Raw genomic sequence first — 20411 nt, 5'->3', positions numbered from 1 at the left:
CCCCCCGAACCATCTCAAATCATTCCCGCTATCGTTTCCCTCGAAAACGTCCACCCACTCGTCCCGCATCCGTACTGTCCGATTGAACCGTTCGTGGCTTCCCGGAGAATCTCTCGAACGGCTCGTTTGAATTCCTTCAAACTCCGTTTCCATCGTTTGATTCTCCCCTAGATCCGAAGCCAAGAACCTCGGCCGTGAACAGCTTCACCGATTGAAAGTTGGCCGAGAGCTCAAGCCGCGTCCGTACCGCGATCGTAGACGATCGTGTCCGGCGGTCACATCAGCTTGGTATCAGAGCTTCAAAGCTCCTACGAGGTTGTTTATTTCCAGAACTCTCTGTTCCTTTAAAGTTTCAATCTTTGAGTTTAAAGCTTGCATCTTTTAGTTCCATAGGACTCGCTTGATCTTTTTGGTTTAATTTGGTGCATGTTTAGGATTGTCTTTCGTCCGCTTAGGTTGTTAGAATTCGCATTTGTTCTTCGTGTTCATATCTCTGTTCCTTTGTGTTCTTGTGAGCTTACTTTTAGATCCATAACGCTAGTTTCGCGATTAGTTTTTGTGTTTCCGGTCTTAGGCATAAAGCAATTCTTGTCGCGTAGCACTTTTACTTTTGCTTTTGCTTTATTTGTTTTAGTCATAGGATTGTATGTGTCATAGCTGTCCTCAATCATTGTTAGAGGAACGAATCTTTGTGTGGTCCTCTTGAGCGTGTGAGACTCACGTGTGGTTTTCTTTTTTGCGAGGTTTAAATTCAAACCTATACCGCGGAGCCACGCCACGTCACCAACAACCAGTCCGTACGATGGCCGAAGAAATTCCACCAGCGCCACCAGAGATTGGTGTCACCCTCGCCGCATTACGAACCGGCCTAGAGCAACTAGCTGATCGCCTCACAAGGATTGAACTTATGAACCCCCCTCGCGAAGATCCGTTACCCGCGAGGCGACCACGACGCGAGCCGGCGAGTGATCAGTCCAATGAGGACTTTGAACCAAGGCCTAGACGACGACACCGCTATGACGATCAAGACGACGAAGGTCCGAGATGTTATGAGCCGCACCACAAGATGGTCCCACCAACGTTCGCAGGCAAGTCAGACCCTGAGGCCTATCTTGAATGGGAAAGTCGCATGGACCACTTATACTCGTGCCATGCCTATCCGGAGCTACGAAAGGTCCAATATGCGGTGGCACAATTCACCGATCACGCCCTTACCTGGTGGGATCGACTGGAAGCTGAACAACGACGCAACCGCGACCGACCTATCACTGTTTGGGAGGTCTTGAAAGCAGAGATGCGAAGGCGCTACGTGCCTCCCTACTACCACCGCGAGCTCCAGAAGAAGTTTTGGCGACTAACGCAAGGCGCACGGAACGTGGAGGAGTATTACGAAGAATTTGAACACTTGCGCAACCGGTTGCAAGTCGATGACTCCGAAGAATCACTCATGGCTCAGTTCTTGGAGGGGTTGCAAGAGCGCATTGCGCGCAAGGTCGAGCGCCAACCCTATCAAAACTTTGAAGAGTTGTTGCCTCTCTCGGTGCAAATTGAGACTCAAATCAAGAAGAAGAGCGCCTCTGCGCCTCGTGGCCGAACTCAAGGAGCTACCAATTGGACTGCTAACGCGTCGCCATCAAACCGCTTGCCGGAGAAACCAAAGGCGACCAGCGCGGACTCAAGGTTCAAACCTAGGGAGCAGGCCACCAATGAGCGCCAAGATCCGCGACGCAACACCACCGACGTCTGGAGCCGCGACATTGTATGTTTCAAGTGTCAAGGGAGAGGCCATTACGCTCGTGATTGTCCGAACGCACGGACGATGATACTGACCGAGGCTGGTGAGATCGAGTCCGACGATGAGGCCGCTGAAGAAATGGTGCGAGGAGAAACCGAGCTGGAAGAAGCTGTTGCGGAACCCGAGGTCGGAGAGCTGCTCATGATACGCCGCATCCTGAACGCTGGTGTAGCCACGGATGACGCCAACCAACGTGACAACATCTTCCACACGAGATGCACTGTAAGTGGTCGCGTTTGTGGCTTGATCATAGACGGAGGTTCTTGCACTAATGTGGCAAGTTCCAGTCTTGTCAAGAAACTTTCTCTTGAAACCACAAACCACCCTCGCCCTTATCGCTTGAGCTGGTTAAATGATAAGACCGTGATCCAAGTAAAGGAACAAGTCACTGTCCCATTCAGTATCGGTCCGTATAAGGATCAAGTTCTTTGTGATGTGGTGCCTATGCAAGCTAGCCACCTCTTATTGGGGCGCCCATGGCAGTTTGATAAGCGCACCACACACTGCGGCCATACTAACCAATACTTTTTCGTTCATGACAACAAACGTATTTGCTTGAAACCCTTGAGCCCCACGCAAGTACATGAAATGCAAGACAAGTTGTCTAAAGACTCGAACGATAAAAAGAATTTCTTGATTCAATATGGTGATGTTAGAAAGTCCCTTAAGGACTCAGCCCAAGTGATTTTGATGTTGTTTCGAGATGCATTGCTTTCAGATCTTGATGGTTCACTAGAAGCCTTACCGGAGGTCATACGCGGCGTCCTCAAGCGATTCGCCGATGTGTTCCCCGAAGAACTCCCCGAAGGTCTACCACCGATCAGAGGCATCGAACATCAGATCGATCTAGTCCCAGGAGCGCAGCTTCCCAACCGGCCGGCCTACCGTGTCAACCCCGAAGAGGCGAAGGAGCTTGAGCGACAAGTCAAAGAGCTCATGGCGCAAGGTTACGTCCGAGAGAGTTTGAGTCCGTGTGCTGTACCAGTGATACTAGTCCCGAAGAAAGACGGATCATGGAGGATGTGCGTTGACTGTCGAGCCGTCAACAACATCACTATCAAATACCGCCACCCCATTCCACGCCTCGATGACATGCTAGACGAGCTTAGCGGCGCTAGTGTCTTCTCAAAGATCGATCTGAAGAGCGGCTACCATCAAGTTCGGATGAAGGAGGGTGACGAGTGGAAAACGGCCTTCAAGACAAAACAGGGTTTGTACGAATGGCTGGTAATGCCATTCGGTCTTTCTAACGCCCCCTCTACCTTTATGCGTCTTATGAACCATGTTTTGAGATCGTTTATCAATAAGTTCGTAGTGGTTTATTTTGATGATATATTGGTATATAGCTCTAGTTTGACTGATCATGTAAAACACCTAGAGGCTGTCTTGTTTACCTTCCGCGAAGAGCAACTCTACGCAAACTTGAAAAAGTGCGTGTTTGCTGCTGATGAATTGGTCTTTTTAGGCTTTGTTGTGAGTTCGCAGGGCCTCAAGGTCGATGGAGAGAAGATACGCGCAATAGAGGAGTGGCCCACGCCCACGAGCATCACTCAAGTCCGGTCGTTCCACGGCCTAGCCAGTTTTTACCGGAGGTTTGTGCGAGATTTCAGTACGATCGCCGCGCCTCTCACCTCCGTGATCAAGAAGAACAGCGAGTTTCGATGGGGAGAGGAACAAGACAAGGCGTTCACCGAGCTCAAGAAACGCCTCACGCAAGCACCCTTGCTTACATTGCCCGACTTCAACAAAACTTTTGAGGTTGAGTGCGATGCGTCGGGAGTTGGAGTCGGAGCTGTCCTGACTCAAGGAGGCAAACCGGTGGCGTACTTTAGTGAGAAGCTTAGTGGAGCTACGCTTAATTACCCTACGTATGACAAGGAGTTATACGCCCTCGTTCGTGCCATGGAGGTTTGGCAACATTATCTATTGGCGAGAGAGTTTGTGATTCACACTGATCACGAAACTCTCAAGCATCTCCGCGGCCAGACCAACCTCAAGAGACGTCATGCGAAATGGTTGGAGTTCATTGAGTCGTTTCCATACGTCATTAAGTACAAGAAGGGCAAGGAGAACGTAGTCGCCGACGCCTTGTCAAGACGGCATGCACTAATCACCACAATGGACGCGCGCGTATTGGGTTTTGAAAGCATCAAAGATGCTTATGCTGGAGATGTTGAGTTTGGAGATTGCTTCCAGAACCATGGGAAAGGAATCTACACCGAGTTCTACATTCACGAGGGTTTCCTGTTCAGAGGTCGAAGGCTGTGTATACCAAATGGTTCTATCCGGGAGTTGCTAGTTCGTGAAGCCCATAGTGGAGGTTTAGCGGGTCATTTTGGCATCACCAAGACCTTGGCCGTGCTCAAGGAGCATTTTTACTGGCCAAAGATGCGAAGTATGGTAGAAAAGCACGTCGGCCGTTGCATAGCTTGTCGCACCTCCAAGTCGACAACTCACCCGCATGGCCTCTACATGCCTTTGCCCGTGTCCACCGCACCATGGATCGATCTCTCCATGGATTTCATCCTCGGCCTACCCCTCTTGGCGCATAAAGATAGTATCATGGTGGTTGTTGATAGGTTCTCGAAGATGGCTCACTTCATTCCATGCAATAAGAACAATGATGCTGTGCAATTGGCGAACTTGTTCTTTAGTCAGGTCGTAAGGCTTCATGGCGTTCCGCGCACCATCATATCCGATCGGGATCCCAAGTTCCTTGGTCACTTCTGGCGAACTATTTGGCGCAAGCTCGGGACGAAGTTACTGTACTCCACCGCGGCTCACCCTCAGACCGACGGCCAAACGGAGGTCGTCAACAGATCAATAGGCGCCTTACTCCGCACAGCTATCGCCAGCAACAAAGGCTCCTGGCTCGAGTGCATTCTGATCATCGAGTTTGCATACAACCAAGCGGTGCATTCAACTACGAAAAGGTCGCCATTCGAGGTCGCATACGGATTCAAGCCTTTGACGCCCCTGGATCTCCTCCCTATACCACCGAATGAAGCCGAGAATCAAGACGGAGTCGCACGAGCAGAAATGGTCAAGGCTTTGCACGAGGAGGTCCGAGCCAACATAGAGCGAAGGAACGAGCAGTATGCACGCTTCCTCAACCGAGGACGTAAACCGATGCTGTTCAAACCTGGTGATTGGGTCTGGTTACACTTCAGGCCGGAGAGGTTCCAGCAGAAACGCAAGGACAAGCTCAGCCCGCGAGGAGATGGCCCATTCCGAGTCATCGAGAAGATCAACGATAACGCCTACCGACTTGAGCTTCCAGGTGAGTTTGGTACATCCACCTCATTCAATGTCACTGACCTCGTTCCGTTTGATGTAGGTGAAGACGAAGATGTTTTGGGGACAAAACCTTTTCAAGGGGGAGGGAATGATGTGATCGCAGGACGCGACCTCAGCCAAGAAGACCAAGACACGCCGGACGCGACCGAGACGCCTGACCAAGACGCATCGGACGCGACCAGGGCAACCTCTTCAAACGTGGCCAAGGCTCCAACGATCCTTCCCGGAGCCACCACACGTTCCAAGAGCTCAGCAAAGGCGGCCAAACAGCGGCTCAACCTATTTGTCCAAACCTACGTCCGACACCAGCCACCCAACAAAGACTCCGAGGGCTCAGTCCGCTTAGTCTTCACTCTTACCCAAGAGTGAAGACGGTCAAGTCGTTAAGCGAGGAAGTGTACTCTTTTTCCTCACTCCGGGTTTGTCCCAATGGGTTTTACCGGAGGAGGTTTTAACGAGGCATGGAGCTAAACGCAAAACGCCTAAAGGCTAAGTTGCTTCACGCGCAAGGCCAAGGCGGTTATCTCTCTTTCCCTCTTATTTTTGGTTTAATTTTGAACTTGAGAATATTCTCTTTTGATCCTATGTTTGTGAACGTTGGAGAGTGTTTGTGGCTAAGCGTGTTAGTCAAAAGGTGGCGATGTGTTCTCTTTGTAAAGGGGACACGTCAAAAGGACGATGTGCGGATCAAGATGAATCCGCGTGTCCTTAAGCTCCTATCTAGACCTAGCTATTTAAACTCTCTTTAAGCCCTTGTTCCTCCTTAGACTTGTATGAAAATAAAACTTTTCCTCAAGAGAGATTCTTGAAACTTGTCTCACTCTTCTCTTTCTTCAATCCGGGATTGAACCTTGAGAAAACCCTAACAAGACGCGAACCGGGTTCGCCCTTGTTAGCGACCGTATCAAGAGGAGAGCCAAACCTCTTGTGTCGTCAATCCATCCATCCGTATTTCCCTTCATCACGTTTCCATCTGTCCTCTTTCATCTTTCTCGAGTCCCCCCGAACCATCTCAAATCATTCCCGCTATCGTTTCCCTCGAAAACGTCCACCCGCTCGTCCCGCATCCGTACTGTCCGATTGAACCGTTCATGGCTTCCCGGAGAATCTCTCGAACGGCTCGTTTGAATTCCTTCAAACTCCGTTTCCATCGTTTGATTCTCCCCTAGATCCGAAGCCAAGAACCTCGGCCGTGAACAGCTTCACCGATTGAAAGTTGGCCGAGAGCTCAAGCCGCGTCCGTACCGCGATCGTAGACGACCGTGTCCGGCGGTCACATCATATATAGTTTTTAGGTTTTTAAAACCCAAAAGTTTTATTCTAGCAAGTTATTATTCTTCCTGCAACCCTGAGAGATTTTTGAGAGCAATTGGAGAGAGATCTGAACTCTTTGAGAGAAGAATTCCTAAACTCATTCTTACTCTTTTTAATTTCAATTGCTTATTATTCAGAAAGATGTTTTGCTCTTCATTGATTATGTCTGAGTAGTTTTCTTGTTAGGTTTAGGATTTTTCACAAGGATTTTATGAATTGTTAGATCTGTTTATGTAGGATTCTTTATCTTTCTAGATCTTCATCATAGATTGTTCTTAATGCTAGATCTTTGATTAGTCATCTGGATTTAGATCTTAGGATTATTGATTGATATGAGAATATAATTAATTTTCCTGATAAAACCTTTTGATGAGCAAAATTATTTCTTGCAAAGAGATTTGATTTAATAATTTTGTGAACAATCTAAACCTGATTTTATTCCTGATTTTTAACCTAGAATTTTACAAAGAGATTTGGATTTTCTGGTTTTAAATTTAGATAATATTTGCAGTGAGAACTGATTTATTTTACAGAAGTGTTTAGAGTTCTAGATCTGATCTTAATTGCTTGAATCCTAATTTATTGATTGATTTAATATTTCATAATTTCCTGAGAAATTCCCTAGGCCTAGCTTTTTGATCTTCTGAATTTACAACAGCTTTATTTAATATTTTGCATTGCTATTTTAATTTTAATTAATTTGTTTAGCATAATTATAAAACTCTATAATCTATTGTGTAGACTTGAGTCCTTGTGGAATTCGACCCCTAAGTACTGCAGTGATCTCTTAATTTGAGAGAGTAGCTCTAGGGTAAATTTGAGCATATCAAATTTTGGCGCCGTTGCCGGGGACTCTTTGATCTACCATTAGATTTGAGTTTTAGATTTTGTCTAAATTTTTCTTTTTATTTTCAAACTAACACGCTTTTGTTTTCTTTTCTCTTGTGTGTATTTTCAAACTAACATGCCTAATAAGCCTAACACAAGGAGCAACAAGACTGGTCCAATTCTGAAGCTTTCAAACCAGGAGTTGGGAAAACTTGAGCGTGAGAACAGAAAAGCAGCCAAATCCTTGAAGATGGTTAACCCAATCATTCTGATGCGAGATGAGGATGGTGCTTTGAGTGATCAAGAGGGCCACTTGCGTAATGAGCACGGCCAAAAGCTGGATGCAGAAGGCAATGTAATTGCTGAACCTGTTGTCAATGAGCAGGCTGTCGTCGTTGATGAGCAGAACCTTGGTGTTGATCGACACCAACAAGGTGGCATCGATCGACACCCCCTTCCTGTAGACGGACGTGGAGCTGCAAACCACGTTAACAATCCGGTTCGAAGACAGGAGAACAACAGAGACTTGATCATGACCATTGTTGACTACAACCGGGCTGATCTTGTGTATGAGAACTGGTCTGCTATTGTTCCTCCTCCATTCCAGAGGAATGACTTTGAGCTGAAACCTGCGTACTTTCAACTAGTTGGGCAGAGACCTTTCTCTGCTTTGCCCAATGAGAAGCCCTTGGACCACATTGAGCATTTTGAGGATCTGGTGACTAGCATCAAAGCTAATGGGGTGACTGAGGACTACATCTTCTGCAAACTCTTCCCTTACTCACTTGCAAGAGAGGCATCTCAGTGGTTGAAGCAGTTGCCAGCTGGATCTTTGACAAACTGGCATGATCAAGGTGGCATTCCTCAATTATTTCTATGATGATGCAATGTCAGATGAGCTGAGTGTCAAGATCTCTTCATTCAAGCAAGGACATGATGAAGCTTTCAAGGCGGCTTGGGTGAGATTCAAAGCTTATCAGAGGGACTGTCCACACCATGGTTTTTCAAGGGTACAACTGTTGAGTATCTTCTTTAGAGGGTGTGACTGGAAGTATCAGTTAGCTTTGGATGCTGCAAGTCATGGGAACTTCAAGACAAGATTTCCAGAAGATGCTGAAGTTTTGATTGAGAATTTGGCTTCTAGCAATAGCACTAAAAGAGCTGATGATGAAAGAAAGAGACTGCATGGAGAGTTTGATTCAAACCAGCTAGCTTCTGTTAATGCTAAGCTGGATTCAGTACACAATCTTCTTATTGGAAAGAAGTCAGTCCAATTTGCTGCTCGAGTTGAGACATTTGAGCCAGAGCCAGAGAATACATAGGAGAATGTCAACTATGTGTATGGAGCTGGGTATCAGGGACAGATATTCGGTAATCAGCAAGGCAACAGACCTTACAATGGTGACCAGAAGCAGCAACAGAACAATGGCTATACAAGGACCTATGGGAACTCATCCTATCAGTCTCCACCTCCTAAGAATTCTTCAGAGAGTAGAATGGAAGCCATGCTTGAGCAGCTTTTGCAAGGACAGGAGCATTTGACAGTGACATTCAATGGAAAGATTGACAATGTCTACACTGAGCTGAATGGAAAGATTGAAGCATTGAACATTCATGTTAAGAAGCTGGAGAGTCAAGTTGCACAGACTGTTGGGTCTGTCAAACGACAAGAGGGGTATCTTCCTGCGAGAACTGAGTCAAACCCCAAGCATGCTTGCAATGCTATATCAGTAAGAGATGAAGAAGTTGATGAAATTGATTCTGCAGAACATGGTGAGAAATCGACCAAACTCTCGAACCCAGATGATGATGTCGATCGACACCAGTTGGGTGTCGGTCGACACTCATCTCAGACGAGCCCATAAACCGCAAAATCTCAGGTTCCAGCAGTTGAGAGGGTGTACCAACCTAAGGTTCCTTTTCCTAAGCCTAGGAGGTCTAAGCAGGAGCTTGAGGAAGCTAGATGCAAGGCTATGATGGACAAGGTGATGATTGAGATGCCATTGGTTGATGCAGTGAAGCTTTCACCACCACTTAAGCGCTATGTCAAGAGAATGGTATCAAATGGTTTGAGCCCTGAGGAAGGAGCACTACTTACTAAGGATGTCAGTGCGATTATGTTGAACCAGCCTGTTCAAAGGAGGAAATAGAGGAAGCAGGAAGTAGTTGTCTCTGAGAAAGTGAGTGCAGCAATTCAGTGTAGGACTGCTAAGAAGCTACGAGATCCTGGAAGCTTTGTACTTGATTGCTCAATCTCAGTAGGAAGGTTTTCTCACTCACTTTGTGATCTTGGCTCTAGTATCAACTTGATGCCACATTCTGTTGCTGTGAGACTTGGGATGACAGAATTCAAGCCAACTCAGATTTCTCTAATCCTAGCTGATCGATCCCGAAGAATTCCTGAAGTGTTTTAGAGGATATTCCAATTAAGGTTGGCAACTTCATGATTCCCACTGACTTTGTCGTGCTGAAGTAGGATCAAGAGCCTAAAGATCCTCTCATCTTAGGAAGATCTTTCTTGGCTACAGCTGGTGCAATCATAGATGTGCAGAAAGGACACATAACACTGAATGTGGATGGTTTGAGTATGAGTTTTGAGATGGATAAACTGAGGAGAGCTCCTACCATTGATGGACAAATGTTTTTTGTTGAGAAGATTGCTCAGATAAGCTGCAGAGAAGCAGATTCACGAGCATCAGAAGCAGTGTCGATCGACACCAACAACGAGGCATCGATCGACACCCCTCCACGACCGAGACAAAGCTTGTCCAAAACTGAAGTTTCAAGTTCGAAACCTAATCCCAAACAGAAAGTCTCCCACTCCACACTCCAGAGTCCTCAGGTAAGGCCAAGGTATGCATCTTCATTACCCAAACCTCCTCCTATCATCAATAAGAATTTCAAAGGTACAAAAACTGTTTTACAGTTAACCAAGCCACGAGATTATCGTAGAGCGCTTGTTTCTTTTGTTGATGATTTTGCAGGACATAAGAGAAGCAATACCATCCCTAAATCCCGTCCTGGTCCTGTTCCTCACATCCTTGGCAGACCTCATGCACCTAAAGCTTATACACCACCTTGGATGAAGAGGTCATTCTCTTAGAAGCATTCAATGCCATGTTCTGATCCACCGGAAGCCTGAGCTCCAGTAAAGTCAAGCTAATGACTGAAAACAAGCGCTTAGTGGGAGGCAACCCACTGTTAAGTTTTTCTTTTTCTTTTGATTTTCATTTATATTTATTTTTATTTTTCTTTTGCCAATTTTAGGCTTGATAACACTGGGGACAGTGTTGTTTAAGTCTGGGGGAGGTTAATTACTAACTACGTTTTCTGTTTTTGAGTTTCAGTTGTGTCAGTCAAAACCATAAAGTTTGAGTCAAATTTTTCAAATTTTTCTTTTTTGGCTTTGGGAATTATGATCTTGATTAATGATTTCTCTTATTTGGCTAACACTCTAATGATTACTTGTTTATGCTTGATCTCAGAACTGAAGCTTAGAAAGACTATGAGCCTTATCAACAATCCTGAAAGCCCTTATTCAATGGATATCTGATTGATCTAACGTTGTCTCAACTTTTATCAGGATTTTAACCAGACTTAATCTCTTACTTTGGGGTTGGAAATCAGTGGACTAGACTTCTTCTTCGGGCCATACAGGACAGTGCAATTTTTCAAAGTATGTCTCCCCTCTCTCTTCCCTTCAGTGCTTTAAAAAAAAGATCAGAAAAAGGATAAAAGATGAGATGATTTTGATCAGTTTAGAGAGGTAGGTAAATTACCTGTGACCTCATTATTCTACTCTTGAGTCAAATGATCACACAAAGCTTGGAAGCGAGGGGTAGGTAAATTACCAATGACCCCGGTATTCGCTTACACCTTTGATTAAGAAAAGAGAGGAAAGAAAAAAGAATTGGAAGTGAGAAAAGGGAGAGGAAAGGAGATGTAAGAAGAATGTCTTGGCCTGAAGAGAATCCATATGCCACTGATGAATACACCCAAGGTAAGAACTCACATGTACTTGCTTTAATTTATTTAATGAGATGTCAATGGAGATTTCAGAGATTCCAGAGGATTGTGGGATTTGAGTAAGGAATGTTGATGCTTATCATGGTTGAGTATAAGAAGTAAGTTCTTGAGTCAGGTAAATGAAGAGTGCAAATAAGATTCATCATGCAGTTGAGTGAGTTCCCTGTTTTCAAACCTCTTTCACATGTCTAAGCTTATGTTTTGCTTGAGGGCAAGCAAAGGCTAAGTCTGGGAGAGTTGATATATCATGGCTTTTATGGTTTTTAACCATGATATAAGGAGTCTTTTAGTGTCTTTTCATTTGTTTATAGATTGTTTTTGAGTCTTTACAGGTTTTTAGCATGAAAGGAGCGAAATGGAGCAATTTGGATGATTCTAGAGCATTTAACCGGAAGAATCAATTTGGACTCGAGGCAAAACAAGGGCATCGATCGACACCAAGATTGGGAGCATCGATCGACACCCTCTTTAGCCGATGAAGAATCACAAAATTGGATATTTTACAATTCTGCCCCAAAGTCTTCCAAAATTGCAACATAAGTCCCTGACGTGTTTTAGGACATATATATATATAGTTTTTAGGTTTTTAAAACCCAAAAGTTTTATTTTAGCAAGTTATTATTCTTCCTGCAATCCTAAGAGATTTTTGAGAGCTATTGGAGAGAGATCTGAACTCTTTGAGAGAAGAATTCCTAAACTCCTTCTTACTCTTTTTAATTTCAATTGCTTATTATTCAGAAAGATGTATTGCTCTTCATTTATTATGTCTGAGTAGTTTGCTTGTTAGGTTTAGGATTTTTCACAAGGATTTTATGAATTGTTAGATCTGTTTATGTAGGATTCTTTATCTTTCTAGATCTTCATCATAGGTTGTTCTTAATGCTAGATCTTTGATTAGTCATCTGGATTTAGATCTTAGGATTATTGGTTGATATGAGAATATAATTAATTTTCCTGATAAAACCTTTTGATGAGCAAAATTATTTCTTGCAAAGAGATTTGATTTAATAATTTTGTGAACAATCTAAACCTGATTTTATTCCTGATTTTTAACCTAGAATTTTACAAAGAGATTTGGATTTTCTGGTTTTAAATTTAGATAATATTTGCAGTGAGAACTGATTTATTTTACAGAAGTGTTTAGAGGTGTAGATCTGATCTTAATTGCTTGAATCCTAATTTATTGATTGATTTAATATTTCATAATTTCCTGAGAAATTCCCTAGGCCTAGCTTTTTGATCTTCTGAATTTACAACAGCTTTATTTAATATTTTGCATTGCTATTTTAATTTAAATTAATTTGTTTAGCATAATTATAAAACTCTATAATCCATTGTATAGACTTGAGTCCTTGTGGAATTCGACCCCTAAGTACTGCAGTGATCTCTTAATTTGAGAGAGTAGCTCTAGGGTAAATTTGAGCATATCAGAACCTTGCGGTCAAGGTTCTGCTAACAGGGGGAGATGTGATGCAGAACCGAGCGTGTGAGCTCCCAAGTGTGGAAGTACAACTTGTTGGTGGACGAATAAAACGTGGATACGTGGTGGGTTATGGTTGGACGATCAAAACTAGTCGTTAGAGACTATATGAGCAAGTGTTAGCTCAATTCTTCTTTTTATGAGAAATCATTTGTTAAGAAAACTTGTAAACGACTAAAAAGATTCTTGTTGCTGGGTTTCTCTCATCCTGAGAGTTGGCTTATTGATTCCGTGTTTTCTTATGAACATCGAATCGATTGTTTGAGAGTTTGTTGGTTGAATCGTGAAGTTTATTGTACCAGCCAATTCAAGACAAATCCGAGAAAAGAAAAGAGGGGAAGCAATCTGAGTTCCATAGCCAGCGTCGTTGTGTTGTGGCTGTATTGTTATCGGAAAAGAGAACTAGATGTGGGGAGGAGAGAGAGAGCAAGTTGTGGGGAGGATATAGAGAACGAGTTGTTGAGGAGGTTGTGGACTACCAATGGCTCCGTTTAGTCACTCCATGGCTGTGGCAAGCCTCGATGGGGGTGGAAGAACAAAGCCGGAGTGAATAGAGGTGAAGAAGAGCAAGAAAGTAAAAGGAAATTGGAGATAAAGGCAGTGTGGGAGAACCAAATTTTAGGGCTCTTCAACGCAGGAGCTAAGACCATTCCAGCAAGCTGAAGAGGCCGGCGTGATCTCCAACAAGCCAACAATCCATAGTAACTGACAGAGTTTCAATACGAGTTAAACTCGAGGAGTTATGCACGTTACTTCCTGACCAAGTAATTGCTGGAAAGCTGTAAAATCTGGGCTAAGTATGAACCCTAGAAATTGTTTATATCCAATATGCAAATCTGTCATCATTATATTAAATATACAAATCTGTCGTAACATTAAACAAATTTGTTGTCACTATAGTTATATCTAATAAATCTGTTATCAAACAGCAAATTTTTGATACCCAAAAACAAAATTATCATAACTTAAATAAATCTGTCATAACATATAGTTTTAATATAGGTCATTTTAGCAATTTTTAAAAAAATTTAAGAAGTTTGTTATCAAACAACAGATTCTTCGTTACATTAAAAAATTTGTCGTAACCTGAAACAAATCTGTTAGAACTAGATGTCAACCTACTAATTATTTTCCTGCTTAAAAATCTGTCATTTTACGACCGATTTTAACGAAAAATAAATCTGTTGCAACAATGAAAAAATAATCCGCCACACATTATAACAAATTTGTCTAATATTATGAAAGTCTGTCGTGTCTTCATAAATAAGTTTGTCATGAAAAATAAATCTGCTGTTAAAAATAAATCTGTCATAACACTCTTCAAATAAATCTGCCGGCCAAAATAAGTCTGTCAGAGAAAATTTGTCATGGATAAAAAATTTGTCGTTCATACATAAATCTGTCATAACTAGTACAACAGATTTTGTATAATTTTTTAAAAAAAAAATCTCTGGAACATTTAATCAAGGGTAAAATTGTCTTCTTATTTTTTTTTAACAAAGCAAGAAAGGGTATTTTAGGTATGAAAATAACTCAACTAACCCTCAAATTTTATGAGTTAGTTTAGCAATTAACTCCTTAATTTGGGTCAAACTAGTTTTTTCCCAAGTTTTAAATGGTCAATGCATTCAATGTGTTTGTTTTTTTTGGTAAATTAGATAACTTCTAAAATTTGCAGATTTCGTTGATGTAAAATTTGGTCCAGAATCCACAATTGGTTGATCAACCTAAAGAAGTTGTGTACAAAGGGAGAGAGGTTGGCATAAACCTTTAAGCTTAAGACAGAGCAGAAAAGAAATAGTACAAAATCATGTCATGGAAAGCTTCTTGAGCGCATAGGTGATACGGCAATGTACAAACCATTCCACAAAATTTCCACTTTAGGTAGTAAATTCTATTTCTTAACACTAAATAAGACAAATATCAATATTATTATAAATCAGAGTAATCATATGATACTATGGGTACCACATATTTTTTTGTTCATAATAGATAATTAACATTCTATATATAGAGTAGGTTTTACGTTAATTAATACATTGTCGACAACATCACATAAGACAATGTAATTATTAAAGACCTAGTTCATAAGGAACTCCGGTTGGCTTCAACCACACATCTCCATCAAGAAGCCTTCCTACGGTGAAGTTAATTGCTTCCTTCGGATCAGTTATCTTTCTAAATCCCTTCCATGTCACTCGCTTCTTTGTATCAGCTCCAGGGCCATTGTTTTCATATTCTCCATAATAGAGAGTAGATAGGCGGCTAAGGTCACTGTCCCATGGGGTCCAACCCGCAGGATCGATAAGATCACCCATGAACGACTCCATAAAGACCACTCTTGATAATACGCCCCATGGTCGTCCAAGAAACGACTTGAAGGTTCTTTTTACCGGATCAAGATCTTTACTAGCCGTTATGTTACATTTCTGAAACGTGAACCCCGACATCAAGCTTTGGCTGTCACGAGATTGAGCAGTTATGACATTGCTCTGTCCTCCGATTGGTTTCCGAGCCTCGATCTGACAGTTTTGGAACACCGCCGAAGCTTGACCGCAGATGAAGTCCACCGTGCCCGTGATGTAGCAATCACGATAGAACTGTTTGTTTGAATGAGCGTAAAGCGTGTCTTGATACCCGTCAATATGGCAACGGTAGATGACCACCCGATCCCCGCTAACTCGAAGTGCAACTGCTGCTCCCTTCTCCGGTCCGGCGGTGTTACGTATGCAGAGATCTTGGGCCATGAAGCCATCTCCATCTACGGCTGCAATTATATAAATCACGTTAGAGTTTTTAAAATACAATAATAAGTAGTAGATTATGTTCAATGCGTTCATGTGAATGACAGAATCCTTAAATCCATTTGGTTTCATTCGGTTTCTATACGAATCACTTATCTATTCTAGCTTAATAACATTAATCAGTAATTCTCTAATATTATCATTTTTACAGAATCAAATAGCAGTGACGTTAACATTGAAACGATAAAGATACTTTCATAAAATCTATTTGCAATTCATAATAAGTAGACACGATAAAGTATAAACTGACGCATGATAAATTAATCCATTTGTTTTGATTCTGTTTCTATACAGTAGACTTCAGTTATCTATTATAGCTTAATAACATTAATCCATAATTCCTTAACATTATCATTTTTACAGAATCAACGAATAACGTTAAATTCTTAACTATCGAAGAGCATTTAAACGATAAAGATACTTTCATAAAATCTATTTACTTTAATATGTCATTATGTTTACCATTATCAAACTTCAAACATAACATATAGTCCTACATCTTCCTACTGAGAGAAACAAACACATTCAATAAAATTTTATCCATCGTATAATTATGCTTTAATAAAAAAAAATACTCAACTCATTGAATATAGTCAAACGCTAAATGTTTATATGATCAGACTGTATAACCAAATAAAATTCGATTTATGTAGAAATTGATACAAATCTTTTTGCAATCCAATCATAGTAAAAATTCAACCACCTTGTTTTTTCTAGATTTATGTTTAGTTTAAAATGCATATGATACTGTATCCAATATTTGATCTTATTATTCAAGTTACGAGTTGATTAATCTAGTAAAATTAATAAATATAGAAAAAGCAATAATATATTAGAGATAAAGAGATATTATATTACCTAGTGTTGCGGAATAGAAAGTTTTTGTTCCGTCTTTGACATTCAACTTCTCGGTTAGAATTGTTGCGTCTCTCCCGTCTCCAATGATGGTTAAATTGGTTTTAGGTTTCCCAATGTTAATGATCTCGTCGTAAATTCCTTTCTTCACATAAATTACAAACCGTGTTTTGCTGAAAGCCGGTACCGCTGCCACCGCTTCGTTTATCGTTTTGTAGTTTCCGGTACCATCTTTAGATACCACAAGATTCGCTGTACGTGCCTACACATTAATAAACAACGTAGAAATTTTAAATAATTACTAACAAGAAAATAACTTAATAAGTGTCAAAAATGATCTCTACGTTGTTGCTAGTTTTAAGACTTGTGGAGGTTTTGGGTTATAGATATTGTAAATATCTCCATAATGGCCTTTTGTCCAATTATGATAGGCTTGCTCTTTTAAAAATTATGATAGGTTTGTTCTTTTGAAAATTAGCGCAACTTTTTTAACAATATATAATTTTTTTTGGAAAAATCCGAGAAAACAAAAACTGAATAAAAAGCAATTTTTTTTTTTGGTCTTCTATGATTAACTATAATACTAAAATTGCTCAGAAACATGAAAAAGCGGAACATGAACTAAAAAAACAGAGCACAACACTTGTAAATAAAGACAAGAAGATTAAGCTTCAGCTATAAATTAAATTTATCAACACATCTCTTATTCAATCCGTGTATCTAACCAAGTACAAACGTTACATACTCGGATTGATACTATTTTTTGAAAAGACCAATTTTTAAGAATATCCATTTTTATAACAAAAGGTTATCATGGTTGATATCATATTTTTGCCATGAAAGTATACATTTCTATAGAGGGCGTAGCAAATATAAAAGCATGTTTCAATTTTAAGGGATTTCGATAAATTTTGGTATACAAAAGAATACTTAATGTTTTAATTGTGAGATTAATATAACAAGTGCTTTTTCACTACCTTGGAATCAAGATCAGAGGACGTCCAAGGAACCACCATCTCTATCAAATCAGAGGACGTTGAGGGAACCACCATCTTTAATAAGACCAAAGAAAGTTGAAGATGCAAATGTTAGAGAAACAAAAAAGGCTATTAGAGCAAAGATAAAAACTGAAAGCTTGGAGTAAGGAACGCAAAAACAGAGCACAGCACTTGTAAATAAAAGACAAGGAGATTAAGCTTCAGCGATAAATTAAATTGATCCACGCATCTCTTGTTCAGTCCGAGTATATATAACCATGTACTAACGTTTATATAATATTCTAAAATAAATCTATTATGGCCTTTTGTTAATCATGATGGGTTGCTATAATCTGTACGTACTACATAAATTTAGTGACAACATTTATCAGAATAGTTTTTAAAACCCAATGAAGAAAAAAAAACTGAAAACAAACCAATGTTTTAAGAACGAACATTCAAAGTAAATATTTTGGGTATCATCCGATGGGTTTGTTGGTTCATGCTGGGTTCTTTCCTAGATAATATTTTGAATATTTCTATTGTGAGCTCTTTTTAAATGCAATGTAAAAAAAGTGTATTATCCACCTGAATAAAAGTAATAGACATGGTTAACACTACTAAATGTTTGCAAACAGAGAGAGTTAAAACCTAAGTTTAATGGCTCCTAAACCCAAATATTACATATAACCTACTTATTAGTATAACGTAACTATGTCGTTTAAAATTAGATTATAATATACCCTAGGTTTAGGGGCTAATCAAGCCAGCCAAGTAGAACCTATAACATACCGATTTTTAAAGTATACATCACTATATCCTAAATTGGGGGGGGGGGGCTATTAAACCTAAACTAGGATAATATATAAAGCATGAAAAAGTATTATGTGAAATTTACGATTAATATATGTTTTCGACTTAAAACTATAGTTTTTTGTACAATCAATTTATTTTACGTATCTTATTCAATATTTATTATACTTATGTATTTAGAAATGAATAATGTCCTAAGAGAGGTGTGGGGTACTCGCCTAAGCTAGTTCGTATGAACTCTATGCGCAGATGGTGGGGGGGGGGGGGCTATTAAACCTAAACCTTCATAAAAAATAAAATAACATGCAACTAATTAAGATAATAAATTGTAATATTCAGTCATGCAGAACGAGTCTATTGGAAGTTTTTTTTTTAATAGACGAGAGTTTGATTTCATAAAGAAATCATTTGGTTAAAGTATAATTAATCACTAGTTCGTATAGGTCACATGGCTACGGGTAAAGTCTTTTAACGAATCTGCAGTTCCTATATAAATCTGAAAACCAGAATGTATCGGTGTCTCAACACCTTTTTAAAATAACTCATGTAAAAACTTTATCAATAACACAAATTAAGAACAACGGAAAAGTAATGTTCAATGAAAAGACCAGTTTTTAAGTATACACTTTATTTCATGTAATCTTGGTTGATATAATTTTTTTTTTCCATGAAAGAAATAGTGGGATTAGCAAATAGAAAAACACTTTTTAAGGTAAGTTGATAAATTTTGGTATACATATTTAATGTTTTAACTATGAGATAAATAAACTATGAGATAAATAAACAAGTGCTTTTTCATTACCTTGGAATTAAGATCAGAGGACGTTAAAGGAACCACCATCTCTGCCAGATCAGAGGACTTTGAGGGAACCACCATCTTTTAACAAGATCAAAGAAAGTTGAAGATTCAAATGTTAGAGAAACAAAAAAGGCTATTAGAGCAAACATAAAAACTGAAAATTTGTAAGGTACTGTAAAACAGAGCACAACACTTGTAAATAAAGACTAAAGATAAGCTTCAGCGATAAGTTAAATTGATCCATGCATCTCTTCTAAAATAAATCTATTGTGCCCTTTTGTTATCATAAGTTTAGTAACAACATTTTAAAAAATTGTTTTTAAAACCCAATGAAGAAAAAAAAAATGTAAACAAAAATATCTTGGTTAATATCATATTTTTTGCCATGAGAGAAGTAAACATTTTACTAGTGGGATTAGCAAATAGAAAAACATATTTTAAGGTACGTTGATAAATTTTGGTATACAAAATAATATTTGACGTGTTAACTATGAGATCAATAAACAAGTGCTTAATTTTGTCATTACCTTGGAATCAAGATCAGAGGATGTTGAGGGAACCACCATCTGCAATATATAAGATCAGAGGAAGTTAATGAGGATGAAAAGGATGAGAAACAAAAAAAAGGCTATTAGACCAAAGATGAAAACTAGAAGCTTGGAGTAAACAAAAAAAGCTATTATTCTTTCTTGGATAATATTTTAAAATTTTCTACTGTGAGCTCCTTTTAAATTTAGTATAAAAACTAGATCAATAACACAAATTAAGAAAAACGGGAAAATAGTGTTTGTTTAAATGATCAGTTTTTAAGAATGCACATGTACTTTCTTTTTTAACATTTTTATCTTGGTTGATATCATCTTTTTTTTTGCCATGAAAGAAGTATACAATATAATAGTGGGATTAACAAATAGATTAACATATTTTAAGGTACGTTGATAAATTTTGGTATACAAAAGAATATGAGACCAATGAATAAGTGCTTTCGTCATTACCTTGGAATCAAGACCAGAGGAAGCTGAGGGAATCGCCATCAGAGAGGACTTTGAGGGAACCACCATCTCAATAAGATCAGAGGGAGTTGAGGATGCAAATGGATGAGAAACGAAAAAGGCTAGTAGAACAAAGATGAAAACTGGAAGCTTGGAGTAAAGAAATTGAATCTCCATTGTAAAAGTGTTTTTTTTTTCTCTCTCTTTTCTTGATGATTTTAGAGAATAGAAGAGAGATACCGATCTTTTTTGTTTTGTTAAAGGAGGTATCGATCCTTTTAAATAGAGAAATAGGAAGTTAAACTCTTACAGCTTATTAGTAGTTCAGGTATAATAAATTCGTGTGATTTATTTTATTTGTTTGAAATTCTTCTCTTTTAATTATTACTACTTGTTTTGTGTTATCCCTTCTTTTAATACTTTTATTTGTA

At 39.8% G+C, this 20411-nt stretch overlaps 1 protein-coding gene and 1 non-coding gene across 2 annotated transcripts; both read right to left on the bottom strand.

Moving 5' to 3' along the window:
• Positions 1-8130: 8130 nt before the first annotated feature.
• LOC147948887 (small nucleolar RNA R71) lies at positions 8131-8237 on the bottom strand. Its single transcript, XR_015586218.1, has one exon. It is a non-coding gene; the product is annotated as a small nucleolar RNA R71 (small nucleolar RNA).
• Positions 8238-14654: 6417 nt separating this feature from the next.
• On the bottom strand, positions 14655-20157 carry LOC104715406 (putative pectinesterase 56). The gene is made up of 6 exons (XM_087469026.1): positions 19984-20157; positions 19516-19554; positions 18992-19066; positions 17374-17451; positions 16403-16661; positions 14655-15507 (listed from the first exon to the last, which is right to left on the bottom strand). The coding sequence occupies exons 1-6, from the start codon at positions 20155-20157 to the stop codon at positions 14813-14815; spliced, it is 1320 nt and encodes a 439-aa protein (XP_087325152.1). The 3' UTR covers positions 14655-14812.
• Between the last annotated feature and the right edge of the window lie 254 nt (positions 20158-20411).

This window comes from Camelina sativa, chromosome 2 (assembly GCF_030686135.1).
Source record: "Camelina sativa cultivar CO46 ecotype springtype chromosome 2, ASM3068613v1".
Taxonomy (NCBI): domain Eukaryota; kingdom Viridiplantae; phylum Streptophyta; class Magnoliopsida; order Brassicales; family Brassicaceae; genus Camelina; species Camelina sativa.
This window is presented reverse-complemented; position numbering and strand designations above follow the sequence as displayed.

What these genes read in the sequence shown, in the direction of transcription:
- LOC104715406 (XM_087469026.1), bottom strand. Translation starts at nt 20,157, where the DNA reads ATGGAGATTCAATTTCTTTACTCCAAGCTTCCAGTTTTCATCTTTGTT. An exon ending in CCTCTGGTCTTGATTCCAAG is followed by an intron (nt 19,555 to 19,983) that starts GTAATGACGAAA and finishes TATATATTGCAG; the next exon opens with ATGGTGGTTCCCTCAACATC. An exon ending in CTGATCTTGATTCCAAGGTA is followed by an intron (nt 16,662 to 17,373) that starts GTGAAAAAGCAC and finishes ATTAATGTGTAG; the next exon opens with GCACGTACAGCGAATCTTGT.